Source organism: Hemiscyllium ocellatum, chromosome 31, assembly GCF_020745735.1.
Source record: "Hemiscyllium ocellatum isolate sHemOce1 chromosome 31, sHemOce1.pat.X.cur, whole genome shotgun sequence".
NCBI lineage: Eukaryota > Metazoa > Chordata > Chondrichthyes > Orectolobiformes > Hemiscylliidae > Hemiscyllium > Hemiscyllium ocellatum.
The window spans coordinates 38,200,284-38,217,496 of NC_083431.1; the positions used below are offsets into that span (position 1 = coordinate 38,200,284).

The 17,213-nt window shown below is 40.1% G+C and overlaps 1 protein-coding gene across 7 annotated transcripts in view; it reads left to right on the forward strand.

Annotated features, from left to right (window-relative positions):
* Positions 1 to 271: 271 nt before the first annotated feature.
* Positions 272 to 17,213, forward strand: part of elna (elastin a) — a 271,733-nt gene continuing 254,791 nt past the window's right edge. For 4 of the 7 annotated variants that reach the window (XM_060848374.1, XM_060848377.1, XM_060848379.1 and 1 more), the window contains exons 1-2: positions 276 to 497; positions 13,341 to 13,415. In XM_060848374.1, coding sequence (XP_060704357.1) covers positions 434 to 497; positions 13,341 to 13,415 — 139 coding nt within the window. In that variant the 5' untranslated portion in view covers positions 276 to 433. Of the gene's footprint in view, positions 498 to 13,340; positions 13,416 to 17,213 lie in introns of all 7 variants that reach the window. The other 3 variants (XM_060848380.1, XM_060848375.1, XM_060848378.1) reach the window with 3 other exon arrangements.

Sequence of the window (17,213 nt, forward strand, 5' to 3'; positions counted from 1 at the left end):
ACCTGACTCAGGGCCTGTTTGTCTCCTGTTTAGTTGAGACAACGTATAAAAATTAAATTGATACTCAAGCTGCAAATTAACTTATCTCCCTTCATATACTGTGATCCATACTGTCTGCACAATTCGAATTGCCTAATCTGGCTGACTTGCTGTCCTTTTTTTTCTAATAAATTCTCAGAGCGCACGCAAATGACCTGGCACAGAGAATAGACGCAACTGCCGAGATTCTGGCAAGACTTCTGCAATGTTGGCAGGACTGACCAGAGAAAAAAAAGCCGCGGCGTAGAAAAGTCATCTGGCTACTAGTACCGAGTTGGGTCCCTCACTAATTACGTATTGTCCACATCCGTCTCTTACAAGTGGCAATTAGGGTCAAGTGAATAAAAGCGCGTGGACTTACAGTGAGTTAGTATTTTGTGGAGTGGCCGGCAAGATGGCTACGACGGTCTTACAGGGATACCTTCTCATGATCCTCATCAAAACGTCTCTGCAAGGAGGTGAGCACGAATAGCGATTGCACTGTCTATTAGTGATTCTGATTAAATAACATATTGCCGGTGGCGATGTGCTCTACATTTACACTGAAATGTTGAGGAACAATGTACTTTAAAGGTTACGCGGGCGGTCCTTGTGCTTCAGGGGAAATTGGATGAGATTTGAAGATTTTCTGTTTTCTGCTGCGAGAACTCTCTCAAACACTCTGATAAAGCCCATTTTTCACTACAGTTCAATCGCTTTCGTTTTTAAAAAATGCGGTAGAATTCCGATGGGGATTGCAAACTACGTTCGGTAGTTACATTCACAAGTGTATATGACCTGCTTATTCCTTGCACATGTTTGCCCCTTACTGTTTCTCCATGTAATATTTTGTTATTACTATAATGTCTTTACTTCATATACACTGTATACGGCCTGGCTGGGTATGCCTTCTACTCCGCCCCATCAATGAGTGGATGCGCGCGCCTTCTTGCCGGAGCTGTTCGGTATTCCAGAACAGTTAGGAATTTATAACCCTGGATTGGAGTAAGACTGAAAATTATTTAAATACCAAGATGATTGATGTTATAGTAATTACAGCAAATAGACAATTTAAACAAAAGCTTAAACGAATGAGTTTTTAAATGTTTCCCTACAGATCATTTTATCACTAGCGAACAATAACTGAGTTGTGGTGTCAGACTGACTTCATAACTCTAGAAGCTTCGTTTTCTGTAATCAGCGTACAGACTGTGTTCAGATAGGCGGTCAACTTTATGTCAGAACAAGGAAATCTCTCAATCTCCGAGCTGTGAAATGCAAGTCAACGATGAAACCGATCAGTCCTCCACCAAATGTGACCGCGCGGCGCACAACACTGAGCTTTCCAGCATTCTTTGTGGTCTCTACTGTAGTGTCCTGCCAATTAGGCGCTTACGATTTAATTCGCTGTTGCATATGAGCTGGAATTGGCACCTGATTCAGAAGCCTAAACATTCACCCGATATAAGTAACCACTGACCCACCTGCTGCAACTTTCCCAAACCTTTGAAAGAATTTAAGAAGCATGTGCTTAAACCATAGAAATCATGAACCAATAAAGCTTATTATGTGAACTTGTAAACGGTATGCAATCTGGTAAAACACTATTCGTCTATTTATTTTGAAGACAAATTAGGAAACGTTTGCAGCTCAGAAATATCTACTGATGGCACGTAGCAACAGCTTGGACCTTTGTGCCCTTTCTTTAAAGGAATTGACTCTAATCCATTTTAAGGTGAATTTCGGAAACACTTCTTTCTTTATATAGCTTTAAAATACTCCAATTTATAATCAAACTGAAATTATATTCTATCCCACCCCGAAAGATTTACTCTTTGGTATGGAAAGCTTTTATTTCCCCTTTCTGCTGGTGATTTGATACACTTTCTACATTTTATTTTAGATTTCCAGCTTTGGCAATTTATTTCGATCCAATTGTGTTTAATTACAGTAAACTAGTATCCTCTCCTACATTGTCAAAAACCCTCACTTTCCATTGTGAAGTGGAAACATACACTCCATATTTTTCAATAGTTGCGAAGAGAAATATCTCAACTGAAACAAAATCAGGAGTCAATCTTGAGGAGCTAAAAATCTTAAGATGGCATTGATATCTTTCACTGGAAATAATAAATACATTTCTTTACAACCTTTTTTCCTCAAATGTCCATCGTTCTCACCTTCATTACTTGATTTTATCTTTGGTCTGGATCAGAACAACGAAGGATGGCACTTTTTTTTTCAGTAATTTGAAATTTTCGAAAATTTAAAAAGGCTGAAGAGCCAGTAAGGCTTCCCTGGTAGGAGGAATCAGTTCATGCTATCCGATAGAAGAGGCAAATTCTTCTATTTTTCATTCGCCTTCCTAATTATGTGGATTTGATGCATATTTCTGCGCAGCAATTCAAAATGTAAACAGGAATGTCTTGGAAAAAAGGTGGTGGTGTAAATAGTACAATATCGTCCAGAATAAAAACACAAATTGGTGATTTGTTTAATACATGTGTCCACTTGTCTTTTTTTAAAGCCCCAAGTTGGAAATGTAATCTTGTCACCTATCTAGTATCAATCTCTAGTCCAGTGTTCCTAAAGCCACTGCGTATCTCGGCCGGACAATCGAAATGTCATACCTTGTTGATTTTTTAAAAATGAGCCTGTATAAATTTGTCCTGGACATTTAATATACGCAGGATTTAATCGCAACAAGCAAACTAAAAACTAGACTACGCTGTTACGTTACAGACTGAGTGATCTGAACCAATGCACACAGTTGTTTGGCGTGTATTGATTGACGCGCAAGGATGAAGTATTAGAAAGCGGGAAACAGCACCGCTTTGTGGTATTTCTGGGGAAATTTGGACGACCCGCCCTAAAATAAAGTTCAATCGAGATTGTATATGAGCCAACAGCTTCAACAAATGCTACATGAAATGTCCCTCAGCTGAAGTGCTGCTTTATGCTATTTCTTATATGTGTCTAATTTCACAGGAAATCGCGCGATTTATAGCTTGGAAAGCACAATATAGTGTCCTAGCTCCAATGTCTTCAGATGCTTTGTTAATGATTTTTCACTCCAGCGCCTAAAATGAATGTGACTGTTGAGTATTCAGCACCATTCAGATACTTGAAGTACTCTACATCCCAGTATTTATCACTGACCAGAAGCTGAGCTTGATTAGCCAAACAAAAATGCAAGTCTAAGACTCATAATTCGTTGTTGAGAAACTTGTCTCCATTTTCCCCAATACATGCTTACCACTCAAGGCACAAGTTTAAACTTGTCTACTTGTCTGGATGAGTGCATCTCCAACAACAGAATGCACTATATCATACAAGATAAGGCATGTTACTTGATTCATTCAACATCTACTCTCTTCACCACATTGATCGTAGTATATATCACCTACAACATGACTCCAATAACGCTCGTTCTTTTGACAACATTTTCCAAGATATTACCTCTACAACATAGAATGAGAAAGGAAGCAGATCTGTGGGAACAGTGCCTCCTGCATGTCCCCTTTTAAACCACTGGTTGGTAATCCAAGATGGAGGATGGAAAAAAATTGTGACTGTAAGATTAGATTCATTACAATGTGGAAATGGGCCATTCAGCCCAACAAGTCCAAATTGACCCTCAGAGTAACTTATTTCCCCATGTTCGTCCCTAACTAATATACTTTGGACAATTTAGCATAGCTAATTCACCTGACCTGCACATCTTGAGATTGTGGGAGGAAACCTACAAAGACATGGAGAATGTGCAAACTCCACACACAGTCACCTGAGGCTGAAATCAAACCCAGGTCCTTGGTGTTGGTTCGAAGCAGTGCTAACCACTGAGCCACTGTGCTGCCCTAACAGCTGCACCTTTATTGAGGTATTTTAGATGTTGGAGGTGATTTCCTTGAATTGCAGGAAGAGCAATTACTGTTTTATATGTTATTGCATTGTTCTAGAACTTTGGGAGAAAAAAAATCAAAACAACAGTCGTTTTAAAAGGAGGACGACAGACAAAAGGCAGCAACCACAGTGAGGGAGAAAGAAAGAAACCTGCATTGCTAACTGACACAGCAGTGAATCTGCACAGTTACTGCCTGTGCTGTTTGAGTTCATATAACTCTGACATCAGAGTGCACTTTTGAAAAATTAACAAAAGCAAAATTCACAGCTGACCTTGGAGGAACTTTTGTGGGAGATCTCCTAGCACAGGAACAGATTAAGTGCATAGCTTTTAATTTATTTTTAATTTTCAGCATTGCATCACATGAGGTCCACTGAAGATGTTACCTAGTAAGGTGACAAAACGTCTGGAAATGAATCTTTCAGCTCAGCAAGCAAACCTACATCCAAAACCTCAACCTGAACTATAAATCTTCTCAAAACTCACTAAGTGGGTTCGTTCTTGATTATATGTTTTATTGAGATCTATCTCGATTACATTTTAAAAATAATAGACCGGTATTGCAGGAGTCTTTTGTGCCTATCCCCATTTCAAACAATTATCCTGTTTTGGAAAATGTAAGGGGTGATTGACTGTCAGGGGAATGTAACATGAACAGCCAAGTTTCTGGTATTGAGACTGTCTCTAATGTAATAAGGGGTACGTCGGGTTCCAAGAGATCGATTGTGACTGTCTAGTCAGAGGTGCAGACAGACATTTATGTAGCCAGCAGAGAAAAATCCGAATGGTGTGTTGCCTCCCTGGTATAAGGAACAAGGATATCTCTGAGGGTATAGAATGCTCTCATAGGGGAGAAGGGCCAGCCGGAGGTCATTTACACATTGGAACTAATGACATAGGAAGGGAAAAGGATGAGATTCCGAAGGGAGAATATAAAAAGTTAGGCAGAAATTTAAAAAGGAGATCCTTGAGGGTAATAATATCTGAATTACTCCCAGTGCTGCAAGCTAGTGAGGGTAGGATTAGGAGGATACTGCAGATGAATGCATGGATGAGGAACTGGTGCAGGGCAGAAGGGTTCATTTTCCAATGATCTAAAAATCTCTTCTGGGGTAGAGGTGACCTGTACAAGGACGGATTGCACCTGAATTGGAAGGGGAGTAATATATACTGGCAGGCAGATTTGCTAGAGCTGCTCAGAAGGATTTAAACAAGTAAGATGTGGGGATGGGACCCAGGGAAATACTGAAGAAAGAGATCAATCTGAGATTGGTACAGTTGGGAAAGGGAGTGAGTCAAGCAGTCAGGGCAAGAAGGAACAAAGTAGAGAACAAGAGGACTGATAAATTAAACTGCATTTACATCAATGCAAGAGGCCTAACAGGGAAGGCAGATGAACACCAGGCATGATTAGGAACATGAGACTGAGATATCATAGCAATTACAGAAACATGGCTCCGGGATGGACAGGACTCTTAGCTTAATGTTCCAGGATACAAATCCTATAGAAAGGATAGAAAGGGAGGGCAAGAGAGGAGAGAAGTGGTGTTTTTGATAAGGGATAACATTACTTTGATACTTAGGATATTTCTGGGAATACATCCGGGAAGTTATTTGGGTGGAACTGAGAAATAAGAAAGGGATGGTCAGCTTTATTGGGACTGCATTATAGAACCCCTAATCAGAGGGAAATTGAGAAACAAGTTTATAAGGAGATTTCAGTTGTCTTTAAGAATAATAGAGTAGTTATGGTAAGAGATTCTAACTTTCTAGACTGGGACTGCCATAGTGTTAAGGGTTTAGATGAAGAGAAATTTAAGTGTGCATATTCCTGTTAGGGTGAAAGGAAAGGCTGGTAAGTTGGGAATGCTGGATGACTAATGAAATTGAGGGTTAGATTTCGAAAAAGGAAGCAAGCATATGTCAGGTATAGACAGGAGAGATTGAATCTTTAGAGTATACTTGAGGGAAATCAGAAGGGCAAAAAGGGGACATAGCATTGCCAAATAAGGTGAAGGAGAATCCAAAGGGTTTTTATTAATATATTAAGAACAAAAGGTTATGCAGGGAGTGAATAGGACCCCTCAATGATCAGCAAGGCAGCCTATGTGTGGAGCCTCAGGTGGACATGGTGGAGATACTAAACGAGTATTGACATCAGTGGTGGGCGCGTTGTTGGAGGCAATCCTGAGGGACAGGATTTACATGTATTTGGAAAGGCAAGGGCTTTGTGCATGCCAAATCATGTCTCTCAAACTCTCAAAGGGGATTGATGATTGCAGAGCAGTAGACATGATCCATTTAGATTTTAGTAAGGCATTCGATAACGTTCCTCATGGGAGACTAGTTAGCAAGGTTAGATGTCATGGAATATGGGAAAACTAGCCATTTGGATACAGAACTGCCTTGAAGGTAGAAGACAGAGAGGGTGGTGGTGGAGGGTTGCTTTTCATGCTAGAGACCTATGACCAGTGGAGTGCCACAAGAATCTGTGCTGTGTCCACTACTTTTCGCCATTTATATGAATGATTTGGAACTAAACATAGGAGGTATAGTTAGTAAGTTTACAGATTACACCAAAATTGGAGGTGTAGTACACAGCAAAGAAGGTTACCTCAGAGTACAATGGGATCTTGATCAGATGGGCTAATGGGCTGAGGAGCGGCAGATGGAGTTTAATTCAGATAAATGCGAGGTGCTGCATTTTGGAAAAGCAAATCAGCAGGACTTGGATACTTATTGGTAAAGTCCTGTGGAGTGTTGCTGAACAGAGACCTTGGAGTGCAGGTTCACAGTACCTTGAAAGTAGATTTGCAGGTAGACAGGATAGTGAAGAAAGCATTTGGGTATGCTTTCCTTTACTGGTCAGAGTATTGAGTACAGGAGTTGGGAGGTCATATTGCGGCTATACAGGACATTGCTAAGGCCACTGTTGGAATATTGAGTGCAGATAGTCTCCTTCTATCGGAAGGATGTTGTGAAATTTGAAAGGGTTCCTTAAACATTTAGAACAATGCAGCCAAGGTTAAAGGACTTGAACTATAGGGATAGGCTGAATAGGCTGGGGCAGTTTTCCCTGGAACATTGGAGGCTGAGGGGCGACCTTTATAGATGTTTTATAAAATCACAAGGGGCACGTATAGGATAAATAGATAATGTTTTCCCTTCAGTGGAGGAGTCCAGAACTAAAGGCCACAGGTTTAGGGCGAGAGGGGTGAGATATAAAAGGGACCTAAGGGGCAACTTTTTCACGCAGAGTGTGGTGCATGCATGGAATGAGCTACCAGAAGAAGTCATGGAGGCTTGTACAATTACAGCATTTAATAAGCATCTGGAAGGGTATTTGAATATGAAAGGTTTACATGGATATCAGTCAAGTGCTGACAAATGGGACTAGATTAGGTTAGGATATCTGGTCAGCATGGAAGAGTTGACGTAAGGGGCTGTGACCATGCTGTACATCTCCAAGTCTCTGTGCCTTCTGAATTGGAAATGTTCCTTAGCTGTGGTTCAGTGAAAAGCCTGGAACTCCCTCATTAACCCTATTCTGACTTGGAAATACATTGTTGTTCCTTCATTGTCACTGGGTCAAATATCTGGAATTCCCTCTGAAAGAGCATTGTGGGTCAACTTACAGCACGTGCACTGCAGTAGTTTAAGATGGCAGCTCAACATCAGGGCAATTAGGGATTGGTAATAGATACTGGTCTGACAGCAACATCCAGGTTCCATGAGTGAATAAAAGAAAACTGTCTGTAAACTCACAAGTTTGGTTAGTAACTTGGTACTACTTTCACAAGGGCAATTAGGGTGGGCAATAATTTCCAGCCTTGCCTGCATCCCTATAATAATAATCAGTTGAGGTGAGGTAGAGTTTTGGTGTTACAAAAAAGATGGAATTAGACAACATTTGTGATAGAATGGACATATGGATGGAAGATCCATCTTGTGGTCAAACGTTACACAAGATTGCAACAGTCTGCTTGACGCTTAGGTAGTTGCTAAGAAGAAGAATGCCAATGTTGACCAAGTAATGGAATTGAAAATGGGGACCAAAGTCAATGGTTTTGGCTTTGCCAATATTAAATTAATAGGACCTCTTTGTACCAAGTGACAAGTGAAGGGGGAAAGATAGCTTGCTTTATGTCACCATCACCTGCTGCCAATGTGTATGGAAACAGATGCAGTGTTTTTGTAGTGTCCAGGGGTCGGATACATGTGGAGCAGGAGACAGCCATGGGTGGAGAGGCACCAGAGGTATTGGTATGTGAATAGAAGCTATTGTGTTTAATTATTAAAAATTGATATGCTGCAGCCCATCCAGCTGGACGAGAGTGAAGAGGCATGGAAAAGAAGAGTCAAGTATTTTCTTTCACACTCTCTCGTGTTGAGGAATGAAATATGAACGATAAATGATACTCCAATAGTTTTCATAATTACTTGCTGTACCTGCATACTACTTGCCTTTTGTAATTCATCCATGAAGACACTCCGATTGGTTTACATCACTGAGCTCTGAAATCTCTTTCCTTTTCAGGTAATATACTTCCTTACTATTCTTCCTGCCAGACTGGACAATTTTATTCTTTCAAATGTGCTTAATTTGCCACTTGTTTTTTCCACTCACTTAAATTTTTTTTGTAACTTAACTTTTTTCTATCTGTCGTCTTGAGCAAATTTGGCAACCATACCTGTCCCTTCATTCAAGTCATTTTTATAAATTATAAGCAGTTGAGCTCCAGGACCAGTCCAGTGGCACGCCACTTTCTACATCTTTCCAAATAGAAAAGAACTATGCATGCCTTCCTGTTATCCAACCAAACTTCCAGTCATACCAAAATGCTACCCCCGACACCAGGAGACTTAATTTTATATAATCACCATTCAGTCATCTTATGAAATGCCTTCTAGAAACCTAATAAAGGGAAATGTGCAAAATTTGATACATAAATAGATCAATAATGAAGTATGATTTTACAAGGGTACTATCTTCCTTCTGTGATTTTTAAGGTTTTGCATCATGCTGCTTGTCCCAAAATTTCAGTAATTTAATATAGTACTAATGTTAAGTGAATGATTTATATCCTTATGCCGTATTCAACTTGGACCCTTAACTCCATAACAGCCATTACAGAACTTGTGCCTTATTTATGACAATAAAGATTGGGAGATTACAGCTGTTGACTAATACCTAGCATTCTTTCTATAAGAGACAGCAGAATAAAATGCAATGAACACAGTAGGAGGATATCCCAAACTAGCAAGTGAAGAACAAGTAATAGCAATTATTGCTTTCAGCATTGTTCGATAATTGTGGGACGCTGTGTCTCAAAGGTCTGTTTCTATGCTGTGCATCTCTGACTGTGTTTCCTTCTATATAAGCTCTTCTTTTAATGAGCGATCCATAAAGATCTAATTCAAATAGACTGTTTCTTAGACAGATCAGTTGGCAGTAATATTATGTTCATCTAGAGCAGAGTTTTCCCATTTCTATTTAGTGTTTTGACTAAGATTCACAGCTGTGGGTTGACATGACTTTTTCATCATGTAACCTTCCATTCTTCACCATATGCAATGGGACCATGGGTACAAATCTCTAGGAATCTCCCAGCTGGAGAGGCAGAAGTACTTGCTAAGGCCAAGGTTTTCTGGCTTTTGCACCTCTGGCTTGATATTTAAAGTCCAGCTGCACATCAATCTGAGAAGTATCCCCCTCTTTTACTGTTTGCTTCAGCCTCCATATTCATCACATGACCCACAGGAAAGGCAAAACTGCACCCTGCTTCAGAGTCCTGGATGTATTGGTGGTTGGAGCGGTGGAGAGCCTAGTCCCTTTTTCTCCAGCTGACTGTCACAGAAAGTGATGTCACCAGATCAAGCCAGCCTGGATCAGCATTATCCTGCATGAAGTGGAACAACCAACAGTGTGGCAAGGAGGCTAATAAGCTTCTGTACTTCAATGCAAGTGCTACCAACCTCTCTTCTCTCTCTTGCTCTCTCTCTTTTTCTCTTTCTCTGTGGGTCCAGCACTCCAAATACCTCTACAACTGTATATTCATCTCACCAGGATCCATGGACTAAAAGTTTCGGTACAATATACATTACACCTGTTCAATACCTCTTATTCACCTCAAACTCTCAAACTAATCCTTCCTTCTCTCCTTTTTTTTTGCTTCCTATTCCACTGCAGCACATTACCATACTTCAGCACTTTTCTCATCACTGAGGTGGGATAAATTCTCCCTTTCCCCTTCTTTTGAGATTCCAAACTTAAGATCTTTCAAAAAAACAAGACCATGCATTCCCCTTTACCCCTCTCAACACTAACAACCATTTGTCTACCTTTATCTTTCAACTTCTTGCATTCTGGAATGAGAGGTAATCAACAGGCAATGCAACTAATGTAAGTGAGGTACTGATACACAAGATGCATAGCACAAGGAAGCTAATTAATGCAAATATGCAACCCATTACAAGTAATGCGAAGTGAATTTTTTTTGAGATAAGAAACCGAAACCATGCAATGCTACAGAAGATTGCTTGAGCATTGTCCTGCCAGCAATCCACACTGTATCAGTGACTTTCATAACATAGAAATCTGTTTCACCACATTTGTCACCCGATCTTGCTGTGGCCCACATTGCTCAGATGTGTAAAAGATTTCACCACGAAAATGTTTTAATGACGTAATGCACCATAAAACATAAAAAAATGATGCTGGCTCTATTTTGTTTATGTATATCCACCACCTGCTCAGGGGTGGCATAAAATCAGGAAATTGAACTTGATTCTTCTGCATGACACACCTAATCTTAATCTTAATCTTAAATAATCAGTAACAAAGGATTTCAGTGAAGGTTTAACTAACTCCACTAAAGACAGCAGAAACAATAGTGTGGTGTTAAAAATTATTGAAGTTAATTGTGAGCAAAATCCCACTCTATTTCATCAAGTAATTCATTTCTGTACTTTAAGTTTTTTTTCAAGATGCTCAAATAAGTGGATTGAGTCTAATTTTAACAAACTTCAATTTGGGACTTCGTGCCAAAGTAGAGAGTGTGGTGCTGGCAGAGCACAGCAGGTCAGGCAGCATCTGAGACGCAGGAGAATCAACATTTCGGACATAAGCCCTTTATCAGGAAATTTCCTGATGCTGCCTGATCTGCTGTGCTTTTCCAGCACCATGCTCTCGACTCTGTTCTTCAGCATCTGCAGTCCTCACTTTCTCCAACTTCATGACAAAAGATTGTACTTGCTGGTCATGGTGTGTGGCTGTCAACAATGTACTCTGGTCCAAGAGGAGGTCGTATTGGAAGGGATACATCATAGATCTGGGCAGTCACCTGTGCAGCCAAACCGCAAATAAAAATAAACTGTGTTCCAAATCATGTTTAAAAGTCTGTCTGTCTGTCTGAATTCTGATAGACGTAGAATGTGTACTGTTTAGATTCAATATTTTCATTCTTTTAATGTAATTATTCACTGATCTTTGTTTTATTTAAGTAAAAAACTGTGGATACTGGAGATTTGAAACAAAAACAGAAATCGCTGTGGGAAGAAAACAGATGCTACCAAGTTTCACCAGTAATTTCTATTTTTTCTGGATGTAAGTTTGCTCACTGAGCTGGAAGGTTCATTTTCAGATGTTTCATCACCATACTATATCATCATCAGTAAGCCTCTGGATAAAGCACTGGTGGCATGGCTTGCCTTCTATTTATGTGTTTGTTTCCTTGGGTTGGTGATACCATTTCGTGTTCTTTTTCTCAGGATGTGGTAAATGGGATCCAGGTTAAGGTGTTTGTTGATAGAATTCCAGTAAAGGATACTAGTGAGAGTGGGTCATGTCTTTTTGTGGCTAGTTGATGTTCATGTATCCTGGTAGCTAGTTTTCTGCCTATTTGTCCAATGTAGTGTTTGTGACAGTTCTTGCAAAGTAGTTTGTAAATGACATTAGTTTTCACCCCTAAAATGTTTTAATGACATAATGCACCATAAAACGTCAAAAAATGATGCTGGGTCTATTTTGTTTATGTATATCCACCACCTGCTCAGGGGTGGCATAAAATCAGGAATTTGAACTTGATTCTTCTGCATGAACAAACAGCTCTGCCAACCATCTAACCCAAACTTTGGGTTTGCTATGTGGATGACACCTTTGTCATCACTAAATGAAACAAATTTAAGGAAACCTTCAAGACCATCAATAATGCCCTTACTGGCACAAAATTCACTAAAGAGAGGACATTTCTAAATGTCGCAGTAGAGCATACAGCCATTGGGGAAATTCAAACCAGCATCTATAGGAAAGCAACACATACTGAACTACAGAAGAAATCATCACAAAACCAAAAAACAAAGCTGCATTAGAACATTATTTCAACGAGGCACCACACACTGCAGCACTATGAGGAGCTACACAGAGCAGAGGAAAATCACCTATACAGTGTATTCAAAAAGAACGGGTTCCCAATGAACACATTCTACCGATTTCTCAGCAACAAACCCCAACAAGCAGACAAAACATGTCCAGAAACCCTAGCCACTCTCCCCTACATCAAAGACATCTTGGAAATGACTGCCAGACTACTCAGACCTCTTGGCATCATAGTAGCCCACAAACCCACCAACACACTAAAACAGCAGCTAATGAACGTGAAAGACCTTATACAGACATCAAGCAAAACTAATGTCATTTACAAACCACCTTGCAAGAACTGTAACAAACACTACATTGAACAAATAGGCAGAAAACTAGCTACCAGGACACATGAACATCAACTAACCATAAAAAGACATGACCGACTCTCACTAGTAACCTTACATATAGATGAGGAAAGACACCACTTCATCTAGTCATCCCAGGACAGGCCAAACAGAGACACTCATGAGAATTCCTAGAAGTATGGCATTCCAACCAGAACTTTACCCCCTGAGAAAAAGAATCAGAAGTGATATCACCAACCCAAGGAAACCTAAACATACAAATAGGAAGCGGGCTATGTGCTTAATCCAGAGGCTCACTGATGATGTTACTTAGTATGCTGACGAAATGTCTGAAAATTAACCTTCCAGCTCAGCACCAACCCGACATCCAAAACCTCAACCTGAGCTACAAATCTTCTCAAACCTCGCTATTTTCTGTTTTTGCTTCAGTCATTGTTGCTTACTTGTTTTGCTCAAGCTATTATAGTTTCCTTCATTTCTATTTAATCTTGGAATATTGTTAATTATCATATTACCCATTTTAGTTTTTCAAAACCGTGTATTCTGTATGAAATATGATCTGGCTCATCCAGTATTCTCTGAATGCATCAAGCTTTTTTATTAGCATTGAACAAAGTGGAAAAAAAATGTAAATTTGGTTTTGTTTTGAAGAATTGGAAACTATTTTATAATTCTCTTTATGGTTTGTTAGGTGTTCCTGGAGCAGCTGGAGTTCAAGGAGTACTAGGACGCCTCTTTCTTCCAAGTTCATATTTTCGCAGCACTGGTAAGTGGTGCCTTCAGAATGGTGCATGTAGGTTTGCTCGCTGAGCTGGAAGGTTCATTTCCAGATGTTTCGTCACCCTACTAGGCAACATCCTCAGTGGGCCTCATGCAAAACACTGCTGATAATTCCCGCTTTCTATTTATATGTTTGGGTTTCTTTGGGTTGGTGACATTTCCTGTGGTGAAGTCACTTCCTGTTCTTTTTCTCAGGGGGTGTTAGATGGGTCTAACTCGATGTGTTTGTTGATAGAGTTGCGGTTGGAATGGCATGCTTCTAGGAATTCTCGTGTGTGTCTTTGTTTGGCTTGTCCTAGGATGAATGTATTGTCCCAGTCAAAGTGGTGTTCTTCCTTATCTGTATGTAGGTCCTTTAAAAGTAGGTCAGCTAGACAATCAATGGTTCGTGTACCTCCTGATAGGATTGCAATGCAAATGTTGAGTTATAAACTGCCACAGAGATGGGTAGATTCTAACAAAGGGGGGCTTGGTAACATGACTCTCTGTGTATGCCAAATCCAACTGCCTTTCAATCATAATTTTGAACAAGCAGTTAGTTAAGGGGTTGGTGCTACTTCATATAATATTTACTGACTAAGTCAAAACCCCTAACTCCAGATAATGAAAGAGGAAGATCTGACCTTTTTATACGTTTTAAAATAAAAGCAAACCAATGTTTTACACTATATATGGAACTTTCCATCCCCTTTAACCAATACAATGAAGCAAAACTATTTTTGTAATATTCCTCAGAAGTAAAGTTCCTTGAAGATTTTAGAAGAAATTCTAAAAGGAAAAACTTTATGATCTTGAAATGCTGCCAGTTCAAACTTGATTCTTTCACTTGGAGAAAGCCAGGGTATTTTAAGCAAGTTACTTCACAATTTGGGAACCTGTGGAACAGCAGTGGCAGGAATTTCTGGAAGTAATTCAGGAGACACAGCAGAGATTCACCCCAAGAATGATTAATCATGACATAGGGAGGATGAGGCAACCATGGCTGACTAGGGAAGTCAGGGATAGCCTAAAAGCAAAAGAGAAAGCATAGAGTGTGGCAAAAGGCAGTAGGATTGGGAACCTTACAAAGACAAACCGAAGTCAACAAAAAAAAAACAAATAAGGAGGGAGAAGATTTAAATATGAAAGAAAGTTAGCCAATAGTATAAAGGAAGATTGTAAGAGTTTCATTATATAAAGGGCAAAAGTGGACACTGGGCTGCTGGAAAATGATGCTGGAGAGATAGTGGTATGGAACAAGGAAATGGCTGAGGATCTGAATAATTACTTTGCGTCAGTCTTCACAGTGGAAGACATAAGTAATACCCCAAAAGTTCAAGAGTGTGAGGGGACATATCTGAGTGTGGTGGCCAATACCAAGAAGAAGGTGGTAGGAAAAACTGAATGGCCTGAAGGTGGATAAATTACCTGGACCAGATGGACAACAGTTGAGAAAGCTGAAGAGGTAGTGGAGGCATTAATGGTGCTCTTTCAAGAATCATTATCTGTGAGCTTGTGGAGCAACGGTAGTGCGTCTGACTCCAGATCAGTAGGTTGTATCTTCAAATCACGTCAGGCTCATTGAAGTCAACTTCTTGTGGGCAGCACGGTGGTACAGTGGTTAGCACTGTGCTTCACAGCGCCAGAAACCCAGGTTCAATTCCCGCCTCAGGCAACTGTCTGTGTGGAGCTTGCACATTCTCCGTGTCTGCGTGGGTTTCCTCCAGGTGCTCCAGTTTCCTCCTACAGTCCAAAAATATGTAGGTTACATTAATTGGCCATGCTAAATTGCCTTTAGGTGAAGGGGTAAATGTAGGGGAATGAGTCTGGGTGGGTTGCTGTTCGGAGGGTCGATGTGGACTTGTTGGGCCGAAGGGCCTGTTTCCACACTGTAAGTAATCTAATCATTAGAATCAGGAATGGTCTCAGAGTCCTCTCAGGGGACTTGAAAATCGGTAACACAACACTCCTGTTTAAAAGGGAGTAAGGCAAAAGACAAAGTTACAGAATGATTAGTCTAACCTCTGTTCTGGGTAAGATCTGGAATCCATTGTGAAGGATGAGATTTCTGAATAGTTGAAAGTGCATGGTAAAATAGAGCAAAGGCAGCATGGCTTCATCAAGGGGAGGTCATGCCTGACAAATCTGCTAGAATTATTTGAGGAAGTAACGAGCAGGTTAGACCAAGGAGAGCCAATGGATATTATCTACCTGCATGTCAAGAAGCCTTTGACAAGGTGCCACATGGGAGGCTATTTAGTAAGATAAACACCCACGAAGTTAGAGGCAATTTCTAGTATAGATAGAAGCTTGGTTGTCTGGCAGAAAGCAGAGGGTGGGGATAAAAGGGTCCTCCTCAAGATGGCAGTCGGTGACAAGTGGTGTTCCCAACACTGATCCTTTGTGGATCATATCTTTTTACTTTTGACAATAATGAGTTAGATGAAGGAATTAAGAGCATTCTTGCTAGGTTTGCAGACCATACAAAGATAGGTAGAGGGACAGGTAGTATTGAGGAGTTGGGAGGCTGCAGAAGGATTTGGAAAGATTAGGGGGGTGGGAAATGAAGTGGCAGATGGAGTACAACATGGGAAAGTGTAAGGTTATGCACTGTGATAGGAAGAATAGAGGCACAGACTATTTTCTAAATGAGGAGAAAAATTCAGAAGTCTGAAGTGCAAAGAGACTTGGGAGTTCTCGTCCAGGATTTTCTCAAGGTAAGCTTGCAGATTGAATCAATAGTTAGGAAGTCAAATGTAATAATGGCACATTTTGAGATGATGTGAATATAAAAGCAGGGATGTACCTATAAGGCTCTGGTCAAACCCAATTTGGAGTATTGTGTGCAGTTTGGCCTCATATCTCAGAATGTACTGGCCTTAGAGCATGTTCAGAGGAGGTTAACATGAATGAAAAGCTTAACATATGAGGAATGTTTGAAGACTCTGGCTTTATACTCGATGGAATTTAGTAGAATGGGGAATCTATTGAAACATACAGAATACTGAATGGCTTGGAATGAATAAATGTTGGGAAGATGTTTCCATTTGGTACAGGAGACTAGGACACAAGGGCACAGCTTGAGAGTAAAGGGAAGACCTTTCAGAACAGAGATAACTAGAAACTTTAGCCAGAGAGTGGTGAATCTATGGAATTCATTGCCACAGAAGGCTGTGGAGGCCAGGTCATTGAGTATATTTAAGACTGAAATAGATAGGCCCTTGAGTATCACGGTGATCAAGGTTTATGGGGAGAAATTGGGAGAATGGTGTTGAGGAACTCATCAATCATGATTGAATGGTAGAGCAGACTCGATAGGCTGGCCTAATTTCTACTCCTATCTCTTATTGTCTTATACTCTGTCCCTCCTGCAAAGTATCTGGAGAAGAGCAGTATGAGCAGCAAGCTCTGACATGCAAAATGGATCTTTGCACTGCCTTTCTAGTTTTTTCCACTATTTTTCCATCAATTTTTTTTCCCCTGTGTAGGGGAAAGTTTTTTTTAAGATGGTTAGAGTTTTAAGTAGGAGTCAACAATTATATATCATCAGTTCATTTGGCTCTAGCTAAAGATAAACAATTTGTTAATCTTAACAAATAGTAACTCTTTGAATTGTCTGTTTAACCTGGGCATAATAAGATGGGTAAATTGGGGAATTTTGCATACTTAATAAAACCTTTAACTTTTGTGATGACTCCAAGAATAAATGGGCTTGATTTTCCAGTAAGGTGTGGCAGAAGACTTGGACAACATCCAAGCTTATGCTGACAAGTGTGAAGTAACATGCCACATGTAGAAGGTAATA